The sequence below is a fragment of the Nerophis lumbriciformis genome, linkage group LG08 (assembly GCF_033978685.3).
Source record: "Nerophis lumbriciformis linkage group LG08, RoL_Nlum_v2.1, whole genome shotgun sequence".
In the NCBI taxonomy this organism is placed as follows: domain Eukaryota; kingdom Metazoa; phylum Chordata; class Actinopteri; order Syngnathiformes; family Syngnathidae; genus Nerophis; species Nerophis lumbriciformis.
The window spans coordinates 47,764,747-47,785,391 of NC_084555.2; the positions used below are offsets into that span (position 1 = coordinate 47,764,747).

Here is a 20,645-nt window from a genome sequence, read left to right on the forward strand (position 1 = left end):
AGAGAAAGTACCGGAGTAAGAAACAGTGTGCTGGTGAGAACAGCAAATAAAGCTGCAGGATTCGAAATAAGCTGTCATAACGATGATGTTTTAACATCACCACTTATATCATGTGTGACACAATCATGTCAATATGCTTCCACAATTTATAGATTACATTTTCTTTGTTTTGTATTTTGCTTCCAGTCAAGTGCATGTATTATTATTATTAGTTCTTCCTACTCTTTTTTTGGACATATTGTAATGAGAAATTGTGAATATGTGACATATACACTGTAGCTACAAAATAAACTAATACCGATGTCAAACAGCAGCAGTATTCACAGGGTTCATTTCAAATCTAGAAATGTTTTTGATTGATTGAAGCTTTTATTGGCAGATCGTGAGAGAAGAGATCAATGAAATGGGGAAAAAAAAGAGTAAAGATGTGAAAATAATAGTAGCTAAAAGACTTGAGTCGAGAACTACAAAGCGGAGAGGAGGCAGGACCAGACTCCTCTCCAGGCGACCTTTTCTTTGAACTGTTCTGTAACCAAAGGCGACGGCTGTTTACGACCCCCCTCCCTTAGAAACAGCTGTTGCCATGTAATCAGGGAAAGTCCAAATAAAAGAGGAGGCGTACAATCTTTCGTCAGAGCATGTTGGAACACTTCAAGATTCAAGATTGTTTATTGTCATATGCACAGTTAAACAGACAGTTTGCCGTATAATGGGGGGGGGGGGGGGGGGGTGGCTTGCATTCACAAGTTAGCATTCACAAGCCTGATAGCCTGTGGGTAGAAACTGTTTGTCAGTCTCGTAGTCCTGGATTTCAGGCTCCTGTATCGTCTGCCTGATGGTAGGAGGCTGAAGAGACTGTGCTGGGGCTGTGTACTGTCCTTTATGATGTTGTGTGCTCTCCTGGTGGCCCTGGTAGAGTACATGTCCTGTAGTGAGGGGAAGGCTGCTTCTGATATGTACTGAGCAGTTTTAATCACTCGCTGGAGTGCCTTCCTGTCCTTAGCAGTGCAGTTTCCATACCAGACCGTGATTGAGCTGGTAAGGACACTCTCAACCGTACTTCTGTAGAAGTTGCTGAGAATTTTGGGTGGCATGCCAAATTTTCTCAGCCTCCTTAGAGGCGGTATAGCTCGGTTGGTAGAGCGGTCGTGCCAGCAACTTGAGGGTTGCAGGTTCGATCCCCGCTGCCGCCATCCCAGTCACTGCCGTTGTGTCCTTGGGCAAGACACTCTACCCACCTGCTCCCAGTGCCACCCACACTGGTTTAAATGTAACTTAGATATTGGGTTTCACAATGTAAAGCGCTTTGAGTCACTAGAGAAAAAGCGCTATATAAATATAATTCACTTCTCTTCACTTAGGAAGTACAGTCGCTGCTGGGCTTTCTTTATTGTTTGTTGGGTGTTGTGATCCCAGGTGAGGTCCTCGCTGATGTGGGTCCCGAGGAATTTAAAGGTTTTCACCCTGTCCACCTTTGTCCCCCCTATGTACAGAGGTGTGTACTGTGCACTCCTTCTCCGGGGGTCAATAATCATCTCCTGGGTCTTGTCTGTGTTCAAGGAGATATTATTATCCTGACACCAGGCCACCAGTTCCGCTACCTCCCTTCTGTACGCTGCCTCAGCTCCCCCGGTGATCAGTCCGACGACCGTAGTATCATCTGTAAACTTGATGATACTGGTGTTGTTCTGGGAGGCCACACAGTCGTGTGTGAAGAGGGTGTACAATAGGGGGCTCAGCACGCAGCCTTGGGGGGTCCCTATGCTTAGAACCTTTGTGCCTGATGTCTGGTTGCCGATTCTGACTGACTGGGGCCGGTTTGTGAGAAAGTTCAAGACCCAGTCACAGAGAGTTGGTGTCAGACCATCAGTGAGGAGTTTAGCAGTGAGTTTTTGTGGGATGACCGTGTTAAAAGCAGAGCTGTAGTCAATGAATAATAGCCTGGCATAGATGTCCTTGCCCTCTAAGTGGGTGAGGGTGGTGTGGATGACTGTGTTGACTGCATCCTCAGTGGACAGGTTCTGCCGGTAGGCAAACTGTAGAGGGTCCAGTGTGTCTGGGATGGTCTTTTTGATGTGTGACATGACTATCCTCTCGAAGCACTTCATCACTATTGGGGTGAGTACAACAGTCATAATAGTGACTAGTCATTCAGACAGGTCACAGTGTTTTTCTTTGGCAGGGGCACGATGGTGCTGGTGGTCTTGAAGCAGGTGGGTACAACAGCTGACAAGTTGTATATGTCAGAAAGTACGTCAGCCAGCTCTGATGAACACACCCTGAGGGCCTGGCCAGGAATGTTGTCTGGGCTGTGGGTTTGTTCTCCTCAGAACTCTACGTACCTCTGTTGTTGTCACAGTGAGTGGTGGGTCCTACGTGTGCTCCGTGCTCAGAACCCCTCTCTGTTGGTTGGTGTTGAGGACCTCGAAGCGGGCGTAGAACTCATTCAGCTCATCTGGCAGTGAGCGTTGGCTGTTTGTGACCCCCCTGCTCTCCCCTGCTTGTAGTCTGTGTTGTGTTTCAGGCCTTGCCACGTGCGCCGGGAATCTGTGGTGGAGTAGAATCCCTCCAGCTTTTGTCTATATTGTCCCTTGGCCTCGCTGATGGATTTACGCAGGTCATATCTGGCCTTCTTGTAGTCTTCAGCGTTGCCTGAGACAAATGCAGTGGAGCGGGCATGTAGCTTGGACCGAACATCACAGTTAATCCAGGGTTTTTGGTTTGGGTATATCTAGTATTGTTTTGTGGGAACAATGTTTTCCACACATGGAAGCATATTCCTCTATGTCCACAGTACCGTCATCCCTCTGAGCAGCAGTTTTGAACATGTCCCAGTCTGACTCCCAAAGAAGTCCTGAAGCACTAGTTCAGTGTCTTCATTCCACACTTTAACAGTTTTTCTCACTGGGGGGGCTTGCTTGAGGCGCTGTCTGTACGCTGGATATAGAAAAGCTGAGATGTGATCAGATAGTCCAAAGTGTGGTCTGGGTACAGCCTTGTAGGCTCCCCTCATGTTGCAGTATACTTGGTCCAGAATGTTTTTTTTTCCCCTCGTAGGAAAGTTCACATATTGATGGTATTTCGGGAGGACGCTCTTTAGGTTGCGGTGGTTAAAATCCCCAGCTACCGTGAACGCAGCATCGGGGTGTGCGGTCTCTTGTTTACTGATGACGTCATGCAGCAGCTTTAGCGCTGTAGTGGTATAAACACTGCACTGAACTCCCTTGGCAGATAAAAAGGTCTGCATTTCACCATCAAAAACTCAATGTTGTCCGAGCAGTGTCTTTCAACCACCTGTACGTCCGAGCACCAGCGGTTACTCACGTAAACACAGACGCCGCCGCCTCTCGCCTTTCCTGAAGCCTTTGTCCGGTCTCCACGGTAGACTGAGTGCGTTGCTAGCTGGATAGCAGAGTCTGGGATGTTGTCCGAAAGCCAGGTTTCCGTGAAAATAAAAGCACAGCATTCTCTCAGTTCACGCTGGGATGTAATCCTGGTTCTCAGCTCATCCAGCTTGTTGTCGAGCGAGCGCACGTTAGCTAGCAGCAGGCTAGGTAATGGTGGTCGTGTAGCTCTAGCCTTTAGCCTAGCATGTAGCCCCGCTCTCTTGCCCCGCCGCCTTGTTGTTGTTGTTTTGTGGTTAGCTGGGTCTCGTCGTAGCAGAATCATTTTGAAACCTAAACAACATGACTGCAAGATATTTGTTATTTAATGCAATAAATCACAAATGACTATTCAGATAAAGGAAGTTAGCTAATAGAATAAAACATTGTTTGTTCTCTTTATGATTTTTGCAGTTTTTTTCTGTGTCAAAAGTGGCCTCTGGTTATGACAAATGTGAAGGTTTTAGCCACAATCTAACCTGTCTGAATGCTGAAATTCATTTTGCGTCTGAACCCCCCACCAGGACTTTGTCCTGGACCTACCGGACCCTGGACCCTGGCTACTAGGCTTTTTGAGTTTCAAAAGTTGACAGGTTGTTCCCCCGACAGAGAGACTGGGGAGACGACTTCTTGCACATATTATGTTTGATCCACTATGGACTGGACTCTCACTATTATGTTAGATCCACTATGGACTGGACTCTCACTATTATGTTAGATCCACTATGGACTGGACTCTCACTATTATGTTAGATCCACTATGGACTGGACTCTCACTATTATGTTAGATCCACTATGGACTGGACTCTCACTATTATGTTAGATCCACTATGGACTGGACTCTCACTATTATGTTAGATCCACTATAGACTGGACTCTCACACTATTTGTATGTAACATTGGCTGCATTTCAGATAGTTGGTTTGCAGCAGTAGTCATTAAAAACAAGGTACGACAGTAAAAACAAGGTACAAATACGGTACATAAAATACATACAACATACAAACCATCATGAAGGCATTGAGCTAAAAACTCCAAACATTTGTAATACAATAAAAACTAATCATCACACGTCGCTTCCCACTAAAGTGACTGCATAGCAGCTAAGCTTGTTTAAGAAGCTCATTTGTAAAGTCAACAGCTGAGGGATCAAAGAATCTTATGTATCTGTTGTTTTTGGCCTTCCTATTACTAGGGGCGTACCTGCATCCTGAGGGCAAGAGTCTGTTTCTCCCACTTTTCATTTTTTACACGATTTGCACAGGATTTCATCAATTACATTTCCATTTTTTGTCCTGTTCAGTTTTGTCCTTCAGGTGTACGAGCAGCTTTTTTTGTTAGTATGTCGGGTTTAACTGCTGTTTATTTATTTATTTTTTTGTTTATCAGAACATTTTCTGGTGCCGGACAACTTTTCTAAAGCTTGTGTTTGTCTTTTTGTGCCCTGCAGATCTCCCTGAGCAGCAGGAGTGGACCTCCAGGATGAAACAGGAGGAGCCACAGCCCCCCCACATCAAAGAGGAAGAGGTGGAGCCTCAAGACCCGCACGTTAAAGAAGAAGAGGAGGAACATAGCATCAGTCAAGAAGAAAAGCATATTGAAGAACTGGAGAAAGTTGATGTCCCCAAGATGCCATTGACTGGTGTCACTGTGAAGAGTGAAGACGAGTTCAAAGGTGATGATAAAGATTCTAAAGGTGATATTAAGACATGTGACACTGACCGCACACACTTTCAATGCTCTCACTGTGACAAAACTTTTAATCGCCAACATAAAATGAAAAGACACATGAAAATACACAGTGGGGAAAAAGATTTTTCCTGTTCAATTTGTAGTAAAGGTTTTACACGAAAAGATCATTTAAAAAGACACATGAGAACACACAGTGAGGAAAAAGATTTTCCCTGTTCAGTCTGTGGTAAAAGTTTTACACGTAATGCTTATCTGAAAAAACACATGAAAATACACAGTGGGGAAAAAGATTTTTCCTGTTCAATCTGTAGTAAAGGTTTTACACAAAAAGATAATTTGAAAAGACACATGAGAACACACAGGGAGGAAAAAGATTTTCCCTGTTCAATCTGTAGTAAAGGTTTTACAACAAAACGTGATTTTAAAAGACACATGAGCACGCACAGCGAGGAAAAAGATTTCCCCTGTTCAATCTGTGGTAAAGGTTTTACGGCAAAATGTGATTTGAGAAGACACATGAGAACACACACTGGAGAAAAACCGTTTTCCTGTTCACACTGCAAAAAAAGCTTTTCGGAACGGTCAACGCTCGTACAACACATGAGAAGACACACGGGAGAAAAACCATTCACTTGCTCAGTTTGCGATAAAAGATTTTCTGACAAGCAAAAATTGAAAAGACACACGAAAATACACTCTTCTGAAAATCCTTTCGCCTGTTTAAAATGCAGCAGAAGCTTTTCTGAACAAGCCGACCTTGCACTGCACATGAGAATACACAATGGAGAAAAAACATTCAAGTGCTCTTACTGTGACAAAACGTTCCAATATGTTGGTCTTCTGAAAAAGCACACGAGAATACACACAAAACGCTTTTTCTGTTCAATTTGCCTTAACGGTTTTCCAGAAAATAAAGATATTCAAAGACACATGAGAACACACACTGGAGAAAAACCTTTCGTTTGCTCCGTTTGCGGCAAAAGATTCTGTCAGAAGGAAAATTTGAAAATACACACAAGAATACACACTGGTGAAAAACCTTATACCTGTTCAGGGTGCAACAAAAGCTTCACTATTCAATCAAACCTTCGGGTACACATGAGAATACACACTGGAGATAAACCATTCATGTGCTCAATTTGCAATAAAAGATACATCCGAAAGGAAGACTTGGTAATACACACAAGAACGCATACTGGTGAAAAACCCTTTATCTGTTCAGTGTGTGGTAGAGGTTTTGTAGAACATCCCCATTTGAAAAAACACATGAGAATACACTCTGGAAGAAAACCCTATTCCTGTTCAAGGTGCAACAAAGGTTTTACTGAACGACAATCGCTTGTAAGACACTTGAGAACACACACAGGAGAGAAAGAACCGGAGTAAGAAACAGTGTGCTGGTGAGAACAGCAAATGAAGCTGCAGGATTTGAAATAAGCTGTCATAACGCTGACGTTCTAACAACATCACCACTTATATCATGTGTGACACAATCATGTCAATATGCTTCCACAATTTCTACATTACATTTTCTTTGTTTTGTATTTTACTTCCAGTCAAGTACATGTATTATTATTATTAGTTCTTCCTACTCCTTTTTTGGACATATTGTAATGAGAAATTGTTAATATGTGACATATACACTGTAGCTACACTACATGCATGTTCAAAATAAACTAATACCGATGTCAAACAGCAGCAGTAATCAGAGGATTCATTTCAAATCTAGAAATGTTTTTGATTGATTGAAGCTTTTATTGGCAGATCGTGAGAGAAGAGATGAATGAAATGGGAAAAAAAAGAGTAAAGATGTGAAAATAATAGATGCTAAAAGACTTGAGTCGAAAACTACAAAGCGGTGAGGAAGCAGGACCAGACTCCTCTCCAGGCGACCTTTTCTTTGAACTGTTCTGTAACCAAAGGCGACGGCTGTTTACAACCCCCCTCCCTTAGAAACAGCTGTTGCCATGTAATCAGGGAAAGTCCAAATAAAAGAGGAGGCGTACAATCATCGTCAGAGCATGTTGGAACACAGATTCAAGATTGTTTATTGTCATATGCACAGTTAAACAGACAGTTTGCCGTATAATGAAAATCTTACTTTGCTAGTCCACCCTTCAACAAGTGACACGGTACTTAGCTAAAATAAAAATAAAAATGTATATACAAGAGACAGTAAGTAACATAATATTATTACACATTCTGATTGACAACCAACAGTATAAATATGGAGGTGACCTTGCGTCACAGCAGCAGTTAAAGTGTATCTAGTGATCAAAGGTGAAAAGTGTCTACAGTGATGGTTCACAGTTCGGGGGTGGTCATGGTAGCTGTCTTTTGTTCAAAAAGACAAAAGTAAAACGGGGGGGGGGGGGGGGGGGGGCTAGCATTCACAAGTTAGCATTCACAAGCCTGATAGCCTGTGGGTAGAAACTGTTTGTCAGTCTCGTAGTCCTGGATTTCAGGCTCCTGTATCGTCTGCCTGATGGTAGGAGGCTGAAGAGACTGTGCTGGGGCTGTGTACTGTCCTTTATGATGTTGTGTGCTCTCCTGGTGGCCCTGGGAGAGTACTTGTCCTGTAGTGAGGGGAAGGCTGCTCCTGATATGTACTGAGCAGTTTTAATCACTCGCTGGAGTGCCTTCCTGTCCTTAGCAGTGCAGTTTCCATACCAGACCGTGATTGAGCTGGTAAGGACACTCTCAACCGTACTTCTGTAGAAGTTGCTGAGAATTTTGGGTGGCATGCCAAATTTTCTCAGCCTCCTTAGAGGCGGTATAGCTCGGTTGGTAGAGCGGCCGTGCCAGCAACTTGAGGGTTGCAGGTTCGATCCCCGCTGCCGCCATCCTAGTCACTGCCGTTGTGTCCTTGGGCAAGACACTCTACCCACCTGCTCCCAGTGCCACCCACATTGGTTTAAATGTAACTTAGATATTGGGTTTCACAATGTAAAGCGCTTTGAGTCACTAGAGTAAAAGCGCTATATAAATATAATTCACTTCTCTTCACTTAGGAAGTACAGTCGCTGCTGGGCTTTCTTTATTGTTTGTTGGGTGTTGTGATCCCAGGTGAGGTCCTCGCTGATGTGGGTCCCGAGGAATTTAAAGGTTTTCACCCTGTCCACCTTTGTCCCCCCTATGTACAGAGGTGTGTACTGTGCACTCCTTCTCCGTGGGTCAATAATCATCTCCTTGGTCTTGTCTGTGTTCAAGGAGATATTATTATCCTGACACCAGGCCACCAGTTCCGCTACCTCCCTTCTGTACGCTGCCTTAGCTCCCCCGGTGATCAGTCCGACGACCGTAGTATCATCTGCAAACTTGATGATACTGGTGTTGTTCTGGGAGGCCACACAGTCGTGTGTGAAGAGGGTGTACAATAGGGGGCTCAGCACGCAGCCTTGGGGGGTCCCTATGCTTAGAACCTTTGTGCCTGATGTCTGGTTGCCGATTCTGACTGACTGGGGCCGGTTTGTGAGAAAGTTCAGGACCCAGTCACAGAGAGTTGGTGTCAGACCATCAGTGAGGAGTTTAGCAGTGAGTTTTTGTGGGATGACCGTGTTAAAAGCAGAGCTGTAGTCAATGAATAATAGCCTGGCATAGATGTCCTTGCCCTCTAAGTGGGTGAGGGTGGTGTGGATGACTGTGTTGACTGCATCCTCAGTGGACCGGTTCTGCCGGTAGGCAAACTGTAGAGGGTCCAGTGTGTCTGGGATGGTCTTTTTGATGTGTGACATGACTATCCTCTCGAAGCACTTCATCACTATTGGGGTGAGTGCAACAGTCATAATAGTGACTAGTCATTCAGACAGGTCACAGTGTTTTTCTTTGGCAGGGGCACGATGGTGCTGGTGGTCTTGAAGCAGGTGGGTACAACAGCTGACAAGTTGTATATGTCAGAAAGTACGTCAGCCAGCTCTGATGAACACACCCTGAGGGCCTGGCCAGGGATGTTGTCTGGGCCGGCTATCTTCCGTGGGTTTGTTCTCCTCAGAACTCTACGTACCTCTGTTGTTGTCACAGTGAGTGGTGGGTCTTACGTGCGCTCCGTGCTCAGAACCCCTCTCTGTTGGTTGGTGTTGAGGACCTCGAAGCGGGCGTAGAACTCATTCAGCTCATCTGGCAGTGAGCGTTGGCTGTTTGTGACCCCCCTGCTCCCCTGCTTGTAGTCTGTGTTGTGTTTCAGGCCTTGCCACGTGCGCCAGGAATCTGTGGTGGAGTAGAATCCCTCCAGCTTTTGTCTATATTGTCCCTTGGCCTCGCTGATGGATTTACGCAGGTCATATCTGGCCTTCTTGTAGTCCTCAGCGTTGCCTGAGACAAATGCAGTGGAGCGGGCATGTAGCTTGGACCGAACATCACAGTTAATCCAGGGTTTTTGGTTTGGGTATATCTTGTATTGTTTTGTGGGAACAATGTTTTCCACACATGGAAGCATATTCCTCTATGTCCACAGTACCGTCATCCCTCTGAGCAGTAGTTTTGAACATGTCCCAGTCTGACTCCCAAAGAAGTCCTGAAGCACTAGTTCAGTGTCTTCATTCCACACTTTAACAGTTTTTCTCACTGGGGGGGCTTGCTTGAGGCGCTGTCTGTACGCTGGATATAGAAAAGCTGAGATGTGATCAGATAGTCCAAAGTGTGGTCTGGGTACAGCCTTGTAGGCTCCCCTCACGTTGCAGTATACTTGGTCCAGAATGTTTTTTTCCCCTCGTAGGAAAGTTCACATATTGATGGTATTTCGGGAGGACGCTCTTTAGGTTGCGGTGGTTAAAATCCCCAGCTACCGTGAACGCAGCATCGGGGTGTGCGGTCTCTTGTTTACTGATGACGTCATGCAGCAGCTTTAGCGCTGTAGTGGTATAAACACTGCACTGAACTCCCTTGGCAGATAAAAAGGTCTGCATTTCACCATCAAAAACTCAATGTTGTCCGAGCAGTGTCTTTCAACCACCTGTACGTCCGAGCACCAGCGGTTACTCACGTAAACACAGACGCCGCCGCCTCTCGCCTTTCCTGAAGCCTTTGTCCGGTCTCCACGGTAGAGTGCGTTGCTAGCTGGATAGCAGAGTCTGGGATGTTGTCCGAAAGCCAGGTTTCCGTGAAAATAAAAGCACAGCATTCTCTCAGTTCACGCTGGGATGTAATCCTGGTTCTCAGCTCATCCAGCTTGTTGTCGAGCGAGCGCACGTTAGCTAGCAGCAAGCTAGGTAATGGTGGTCGTGTAGCTCTAGCCTTTAGCCTAGCATGTAGCCCCGCTCTCTTGCCCCGCCACCTTGTTGTTGTTGTTTTGTGGTTAGCTGAGTCTCGTCTTTGCAGAATCATTTTGAAACTTAAACAACATGACTGCAAGATATTTGTTATTTAATGAAATAAATCACAAATGACTATTCAGATAAAGGAAGTTAGCTAACAGAATAAAACATTGTTTGTTCTCTTTATGATTTTTGCAGTTTTTTTCTGTGTCAAAAGTGGCCTCTAGTTATGACAAATGTGAAGGTTTTAGCCACAATCTAACCTGTCTGAATGCTGAAATTAATTTTGCGTCTGAACCCCCCACCAGGACTTTGTCCTGGACCTACCGGGCCCTGGACCCTGGCTACTAGGCTTTTTGAGTTTCAAAAGTTGACAGGTTGTTCCCCCGACAGAGAGACTGGGGAGACGACTTCTTGCACATATTATGTTTGATCCACTATGGACTGGACTCTCACTATTATGTTAGATCCACTATGGACTGGACTCTCACTATTATGTTAGATCCACTATAGACTGGACTCTCACACTATTTTGTTAGATCCACTATGGACTGGACTCTCACTATTATGTTAGATCCCCTATGGATTGGACTCTCACACTATTATGTTAGATCCACTATGGACTGGACTCTCACACTATTATGTTAGATCCACTATGGACTGAACTCACACTATTATGTTAGATCCACTATGGACTGGACTCACACTATTATGTTAGATCCACTATGGACTGGACTTTCACACTATTATGTTAGATCCACTATGGACTGGACTCTCACTATTATGTTAGATCCACTATGGACTGGACTCTCACACTATTATGTTAGATCCACTATGGACTGGTCTCTCACTGTTATGTTAGATCCACTATGGACTGGACTCTCACACAATTATGTTGGATCCACTATGGACTGGACTCTCACACTATTATGTTAGATCCACTATGGACTGGATTCTCACTATTATGTTAGATCCACTATGGACTGGACTCTCACACTATTATGTTAGATCTACTATGGACTGGACTCTCTCACTATTATGTTAGATCCACTATGGACTGGACTCTCACTATTATGTTAGATCCACTATGGACTGGACTCACACTATTATGTTAGATCCACTATGGACTGGACTCACACTATTATGTTAGATCCACTATGGACTGGACTTTCACTATTATGTTAGATCCACTATGGACTGGACTCTCACACTATTATGTTAGATCCACTATGGACTGGACTCTCACACTATTATGTTAGATCCACTATGGACTGGACTCTCACACTATTATGTTAGATTCACTATGGACTGGACTCTCACACTATTATGTTAGATCCACTATGGACTGGACTCTCACACTATTATGTTAGATCCACTATGGACTGGACTCTCACTATTATGTTAGATCCACTATGGACTGGACTCTCACACTATTATGTTAGATCCACTATGGACTGGTCTCTCACTGTTATGTTAGATCCACTATGGACTGGACTCTCACACAATTATGTTATATCCACTATGGACTGGACTCTCACACTATTATGTTAGATCCACTATGGACTGGACTCACACTATTATGTTAGATCCACTATGGACTGGACTCACACTATTATGTTAGATCCACTATGGACTGGACTTTCACTATTATGTTAGATCCACTATGGACTGGACTCTCAAACTATTATGTTAGATCCACTATGGACTGGACTCTCACACTATTATGGTAGATCCACTATGGACTGGACTCTCACTATTATGTTAGATCCACTATCGACTGGACTCTCACTATTATGTTAGATCCACTATGGACTGGACTCTCACTATTATGTTAGATCCACTATAGACTGGACTCACACTATTATGTTAGCTCCACTATGGACTGGACTCTCACACTATTATGTTAGATCCACTATGGACTGGACTCACAGTATTATGTTAGATCCACTATGGACTGGACTCTCACACTATTATGTTAGATCCACTATGGACTGAACTCACACTATTATGTTAGATCCACTATGGACTGGACTCACACTATTATGTTAGATCCACTATGGACTGGACTTTCACACTATTATGTTAGATCCACTATGGACTGGACTCTCACTATTATGTTAGATCCACTATGGACTGGACTCTCACACTATTATGTTAGATCCACTATGGACTGGTCTCTCACTGTTATGTTAGATCCACTATGGACTGGACTCTCACACAATTATGTTGGATCCACTATGGACTGGTCTCACTATTATATAACCTTGCATCTGGTGCATCTTTTTTTAATTTATTTTTTATTTTTAGACCCAAATAAGTTTCTGAATGTTTCAAAAGCGGCTATTCAAAGAATGGCGCCACCATGTGGCGGAGTTCGTGTAGTTCAGCTGTGGAGGCGCTCTGTGACGGATAAAAGTGATCATAAGACCAGCGCTATCATATAATTAAATGTGTGTCAGTAAGCAGGTGAATTAAAAACTGTTTTGCCGACCAAAAAAAAACGTTATGAAATGTGTAGCGATGTCCCCCAGATATGTCGTACTGTCGCTTTAAGAAGAGCGCATGCGCAGTGCCGGAGGGTGTTTTGGGCTTTCTCGCGAGATCTGACAATAGCGCGCGAATAAAACAGGTGGAGGGTAAGTCAAAATGGCGTTTGATGAAGAAGACGTTATTGTAGTCTTTAGAGTCCTGCGTTCTTAATCTGTTCGAATGTGTACACTTATGTCGTTTAATGGAGTTAAACATCGTTCATGATAGTTTGTGTTTGGATACGTTACGTACGTGCTAGCTGAGCGTTAGTTAGCTTAGCTTGCTAGCTGCTAACAAAGAGACTCGGGGGTTATTATAAAGATCAAATGTGAGTGTAAAGTGTCGTGATTGTGTGAAAATGTGCGAAGGAATGATAGCAGAGTACGAGGAGGAACTTTCTTCAACAAAACAACATCAACTACTGGACGCTGTTCTCAAGAAACATCAACTTGTCTTACTCAGTACAGGTTTGTTTCATTCTTACTCTCACGTGTTTGCAAGCTTTATGTTTATTTATTAACACAATGCTTGAATATTTATGTCTTTAGAAGGATGATTTGTTTATTGTCTTGTGAGGATGATGCACTGCTTTGTTTTTATATTGTTCATGCAAACAGGACAGTTTCAGGAAAGGAGACAAATCATTGTTTATTTAAAGCAGGGGTCGGCAACCCAAAACCTTGAAAGAGCCATATTGGACCAAAAATACAAAAAACGAATCTGTCTGGAGCCGCAAAAAAATTAAAAGCCGTATATAAGTCTTATAATGAAGGCAACACATTATTTAAATGTCTATATTAGCTATAGTAGCCTACTATCAAAATGACTATGTGCCGCAGGCTGAAGCAAATCGTCGTTGACAGAAATGTTGAAATGTAATATTTATTCTACACATTAGACAGCATTAGTAAATCAGGATGTCGCAACAGACCTGTGAGTTAAAGAGATGGCAAATGAAAACTTTTTTTTCATGAATCAATGGTTTATCATTTCTCGGAGACAACTGATAGATGCAAGAAGTGTGTGTCTCACTTTTGGTTGATGATAAAATATAAATAAGTAACGTCTAATGTGCTTTAATGCTGTAATTGTCTTCGTTTTTGCTTGAACGCTGCAAAAACTAAATCTTGCGGACATTCCATCCATTTTCTACCGCTTATTCCCTTCGGGGTCGCGGGAGGCGCTGGAGCCTATCTCAGCTACAATCGGGCGGAAGGCGGGGTACACCCTGGACAAGTCGCCACCTCATCGCAGGGCCAACACAGATAGACAGACAACATTCACACTCACATTCACACACTAGGGCCAATTTAGTGTTGCCAATCAACCTATCCCCAGGTGCATGTCTTTGGAGGTGGGAGGAAGCCGGAGTACCCGGAGGGAACCCACGCAGTCACGGGGAGAACATGCAAACTCCACACAGAAAGATCCCGAGGCCGGGATTGAACTCACGACTACTCAGGACCTTCGTATTGTGAGGCAGACGCACTAACCCCTCTACCACCGTGCTGCCCCATCTTGCAGCCAATATTTATCTAATTTCTATTAAGCTGTTCTAAGTTGAGGGTTCATAAATGCAAATCCATGAATATACTTTAATTTGTAATTTAGTCATTTTAAAAGGGTTCAATATTAAGAGTAATTCCTTGTTTTCTCTTATGTATTTATAATAGCTTTTTAATCAAGAAAATATGTTTGTCCAATTACTCCATTAATCGAATACATTTGTTAGTCGAATACGTACTTACTTAAATATGCAATAGCTGCAACCTTATATTCCATGTACAATATGACATGTAACATGTATGAGTTAAAATGTGTGTTTTGTTTTGTGTCCTGTAGACATCCATCAGCTGATTGGACATCAAGAAACATGTCTCCCTCCTCTGCAGGGGGGCAGCTTCACTTTGGAGTGCGACTATCCACAGCCCCCCCATGTAAAAGAAGAAGAGGATCCACAGCCCCCTAATATTAAAGAGGAAAAGGAGGATACACAGCATCCCCAAGGTATGGAAGAAGAGGAGCATCTACAGCCCCCCTACATTCAAGAAGAAGGGGAGCGAGAGTGTCTTCTTGGGCAGGAGGAGGCTGATCTCACCAAGTTTCCACTGACTGGTGTCTCTGTAAAGACCGAAGACCATGAAGAGAAACCACCTGAGTCCTCACAGCTTCATCACAGTCCAAGTAAGCACAACATCCACATATCCTCTAATACAATGTTTGTAACTGATGTTCATCCAGGGTCAACCATTTTCTCTCTAGAGGTGGAGATATACTTGCTTTTTAACACAACCATTATAAAAATGCTTCATTAATCAACAACAATGAAATTGCTGGGTTGCAACAATGTGACCTACAGGCCGTGTCCCTTACATCAGTGTTTTTCAACTACTGTGTGAGATACAGTCTGGTGTGCCGTGGGAGATTATCTAATTTCACCTATTTTGGTTAAAAATATTTTTTGCAAACCAGTAATTATAGTCTGCAAATGATGTGTTGTTGTTGAGTGTCGGTGCTGTCTAGAGCTCAGCAGAGTAACCGTGTAATACTCTTCCATACCAGTAGGTGGTAGCTAATTGCTTTGTAGATGTCGGAAACAGCGGGAGGCAGCGTGCAGGTAAAAAAGGTGTCTAATGCTTAAACCAAAAATAAACAAAAGGTGAGTGCCCCTAAGAAAAGGCATTAAAGCTTAGGGAAGGCTATGCAGAACAAAACTAAAACTGAACTGGCTGCAAAGTAAACAAAAACAGAATGCTGGATGACAGCAAAGACTTACTGTGGAGCAAAGACAATGAACAGCCGAACATGACATGACAATCAACAATGTCCCGACAAAGAAGGATAAAAACAACTGAAATATTCTTGATTGCTAAAACAAAGTAGATGCGGGAAATATCGCTCAAAGGAAGACATGAAAACTGCTACAGGAAAATACCAAAAAAATAAAAAAACCCACCAAAATAGGAACGCAAGACAAGAACTAAAACACTACACACAGGAAAACAGCAAAAAACTCAAAATAAGTCATGGCGTGATGTGACAGGTGGTGACAGTACACCTAATTTGAGACAAGAGCTATAGTGATGCATGCTTGGTTATGCTTTAAAGTCATATCCAACAATTGCGACAACGACTTTTTACTGTCAACTGAGTTTCGTTTTTTTATGATTTCTGCTGGTGGTGTGCCTCGGGCATTTTTAAACGCAAAAAATGTGCCTTGGCTGAAAAAAGGTTGAAAAACACTGCCTTACATCACATGGTCAAATGAAGGCAAACATTCAATATGGCATGTGAGTGTATTTTCAAGGTTTAGTGGGGAATATACAAGCCAGACATCATGGAAAAAATAACATCAATGTTTATTTGGATGTAGTTACTTTTCTATCAACACTTTTCTTTAGGAAACCTCCACATGGAATGGATTTGTGTTTTGTTGTAGCGTGTGTTCGTTATCAAGATACAATATGTCTGTGCTTTAAATAAGGCAGCCTACGAGAGATTTATGAGTAAGAACAGCACATTTATGCAACATTTTCACTCTGATTTCAATTGTTCTTTTTAGAAATTGTCTTTGTTTGCCCTTCATGTGCTTGAGTCCGAGCACGGACGTGACATCACTAGCAACCCAGCAAAATATGAAAACATACCTGCCAACTACTCCGGTTTTCCCGTAATTAGTACGGTTTTCATCAACCTATTCCGGGTTACGGTTGCAGTGATAAGAAATACGGTTTTTCATTAATTCAAAACAAATATTTTTTTTAAAGTTTTATTCACGAAATCGCGTAATAACAATGACAATCGACACTGCTTCCCGTAACTTCCTATCGAGCCATTCCGAATGCCATGCGCGAGGCTATTTATAGCACCGCTGCCAAGCACGAGGCCATTGTTTCCAAACGAGCGAACGATCATGGAATCAGCCGGAGAAAAATCGCATACGAGTCTTAAACCGAAAAGAAAACTGCAGTCATTCCGTGAAGAATATTCAAAAGCCTATCCGGGAATAATTTATCCGTTCCAAAAAGGGTGAAAACTACGCGAATTGCACCTTGTGCAGACAAGATTTTTCGATCGGACACGGAGGAATTAGCGATGTAAAAGACCACGTTGGGACAAAAAAACACAAGTCTAATGCCGTTGCTAGCGATACAAGTGGAAAACTTTCAACGTTTTTCGTCGCCCAAACAGATTCTTTGAAATGCCGAAGTTTTATTTACGGAGGCAATAATTGAGCAAACAAAAAGGTAATGACACCAATGTTATCTATTGGAAATGTTTAGTACTGTTATACTGTTAAAAGTGTTTATACTATTTATGCTTTCAAGTCCAAGTTGAAGAAATCTTGTTAAATGTTGACAGCATAACTACCAAAATACTTAATATTTTTGCAGTGCTATTTCTGTTGAAAAGTTAAAATGATTACATTAGAGATGTGATGTGCCACTTTTCAAGTGTCTGATGGCTTAAATAAATTTTCATTAATTTTTCATATTTTGAATTATTTTGAAAGGCTTACAAAAAAACTACATTTGAATTGTAATTCCATGCTATTGACAGGATTATTAATTTTAATGAAGTTAGCTTACCATGTTTACAGTATGATAATTGTGATAGAAATGTGAATTTTAGGCACAGAATGTTTTTTACAATTGAACAAGGCAGTAGATTATACAAGCTTGGACAGAAAGTTAATAATGACACCAATTTTTTTTTAATGGAATTGTTTAGTACTGTTTTACCATTTGTTTACTGTAAAAAGTGTTTATACTGTTTATACTTTCAATTAACAAATTGCAGTCTTGTGAAAGGTTGACAGGATAACTGGCATTAACTGTAAAAATAATTTCAAACTATTGAAGTTAGCTTACAGAATAAACATGTCAGTCAACCCATATGATTTTTGCTGTAATATTTTTGTTTTGAAAAGTCACTGTGACTGATAGAAAAGTGATGGTTTTAGCAACATTTTAACCTGTCTGGATGCTAATAATCATTTTGTGTCGGGGGGGCGAAGGAACCCCCCACCAGGACTTTGTCCTGGACCTACCTGGACCCTGGCTACTAGGTTTTTCTGATTTCAAAAGTTGGCAGGTTTGTGAAAATATATTTCCTCTTAAAACGTCCTTCAACACATCCGGTGTGTCATTTATTTTAACATATTAGTGCTGTAGAGAGATTCACATGCCGCCAATAAATTTAGCCATATCTCATTAAACCAATGAAATAGCAGAACGCGTCACAGCTGACAAATGAAACTGTTGACATTGAATCAAACAAACTGGCGAAGACACAACAATATTAAGGTGAAGTTGATCAATTTGCCTGTTGAAAAACAAAATAGAGCTGCTGCATGGAACTTCAGTTTTACTAAGTAGATAATAAGACGGTAAAGACAGCAGCCTGAAGTACTGGCACAGTGCAAATAAACAACAAAAGATTGGATTTGAACTGGAAAGCGATCTGGAAGACTGGTTCAACACGCAGAGAGCAGACAGCCAAGGAGTTTCCACCGAGCAGATCCGACTGAGAGCCAAAACAATGGTCTGTGACACCACCTATCTCCCACATACAACACTGTCCTTTCAACCATTCTTAAAACACTGTGCAATTTAGCTTCCAACAAATTACAGGAGTTAAAAACATTTTGGTCACCTTCTGTGACATTTTGTGCCATTTGTTTACAACTGAATAGAATGCTGACGTGGGGGATTCCGACTATTTTGGACTGGTGGTAGTCGATCCACAGCAGTCGTGCTTCCACACAATACCTCAATGCTAACGAGGGGAAATTACACTTCGTCTGTCATTGGCTTTGACAGTAGGATTGCTCGTTTGCATCAAAACACTTTTTTTCCCCTCACTACGATAGGGTGAAATCATCCTAGCCCAGGCACACCCTCCTGGTTTTGGAGTAGGGATGTCACGGTATGAACATTTCTTATCACGGTGATTGTGACCAAAAGTATCACGGTTATCATTACCAAGGTATTTTTTAATGTGCTCAAAATTTTCAAAAAGTACTTAAACTGAAATATTTGAACCAAGTTTTATTTAAAAACAACACATTCAAAATGTTTTATTTTGTCGAAGAAACATTACGGTATTGTAGATAACAACACTGTTTCATGGACCTTAACTAAGTAATATGGCAGAAAAAAATAATAACATATATAAATAAAATACAGTGTGCAAGATAGCACGTTATGGACATAAGAGATACACAAATAAAAACAAATGTAAGAATTTTGAAAGATGGCACCCGATGGCCATAAGACGTAACTGCACTTTTTGGATAAAAACTGTTCATATATGAGATCTAGTCTTATACATTGGGCTGCATGATTGCAGACAATTTAATAATTAAGATTATTTTCATAGATATTATGTTAGCTAAAACAGAATAGGAGTGGCTTGTGAACGTGACGCCATCATGTAATTTGTAATGTCTAATAAAAAGGCTATAGATTAAGGTTATGCATATTTTATTGTTAATTAATAATATCAACGGGTCAGCTTTTTCTCATTAAATTATGCCTTTATATCCATTTTTATATTTTGATCGAGAGAGGTATTTTTTAAAGTTATGTACACGCCCCTGAGAACTTGGGCTCTTGACCCTTTTCATTGTGTAGTTGAATATCCCTGGTCTATAGGAACTGCTTGGGGTCATTTTGGACCCCACTTGTGAAAGAGTGGGTAGTGATTACAAAAATTCCTTAATATTAATGAAAACATTTTTGGTCAGATATAGAGCCTTGTCATATTGCCATCAGTGGTCACAATCATACTTGCCAACCTTGAGACCTCCGAATTCGGGATATTGGGGGGGGGGGGTCGATGCCGGGGGGCGGGGTTAAGGGGGAGGAGTATATTTATAGCTAGAATTCACTGAAATTAAAGTATTTCTTATGTATGTATGTATGTGTATATATATATATATTTATATATATATATATATATATATATATTTATGTCTTAATAAGGTTATCCAAAAAATAGTGCTCGATACCGTAGTAGAGCGCAATATATGTATGTGTGGGGAAAAAATCACAAGACTACTTCATCTCTACAGGCCTGTTTCATGAGGGGGTTCCCTCAATCATCAGGAGAAATCTCCTGATGATTGAGGGAACCCCCTCATGAAACAGGCCTGATGATTGAGGGAACCCCCTCATGAAACAGGCCTGTAGAGATGAAGTAGTCTTGTGATTTTTTTCCCACACATACATATATATATATATATATATATATATATATATATATATATATATATATATATATATATATATATTAGAGATGCGCGGATAGGCAATTATTTCATCCGCAACCGCATCAGAAAGTCGTCAACCATCCGCCATCCACCCGATCTAACATTTAATCAGAACCGCACCCGCCCGCACCCGCCCGTTGTTATATATCTAATATAAACGATGCAAGGCATTAGTGAGGTTATAAAGCTTTTGCCTGTTAAAGAAAGGAGACTGATCCAATGCAGCACAGACATTCAATGCGTGCCACGCTGTCACGGCCCAGACGCACACCAGTGCGCAATCATATGGGAGCCGCGCTGAGCGCACCTCCAAGCGCGTGGAGGTGCGATGTCCCTCGCACCCGCGGCGGCTCCACCCAGGCTCGCGCCCGAGGCTTCAGCGCGCACCGCGGCGGCCATCCTACTCGTCGCGGCCTAGCCCTCGCGGCTCTCGCTGCTGGCGACGGCCGGGTATTGGCCCGACGCTCCAGCGCCATCCATTTTCAGGGCTGGTTGATTCGGCAGGTGGGTTGTTAC

The 20,645-nt window shown here is 42.3% G+C and overlaps 1 protein-coding gene across 1 annotated transcript in view; it reads left to right on the plus strand.

Annotated features, from left to right (window-relative positions):
• Positions 1 to 20,645, plus strand: part of LOC133611932 (uncharacterized) — a 151,676-nt gene that overhangs the window by 119,653 nt on the left and 11,378 nt on the right. The window contains exons 15-16 of the mRNA XM_072913688.1: positions 4,834 to 5,079; positions 14,699 to 15,040. Of these exons, the coding sequence (XP_072769789.1) occupies positions 4,834 to 5,079; positions 14,699 to 15,040 (588 nt within the window). The remainder of the gene's footprint in view (positions 1 to 4,833; positions 5,080 to 14,698; positions 15,041 to 20,645) is intronic.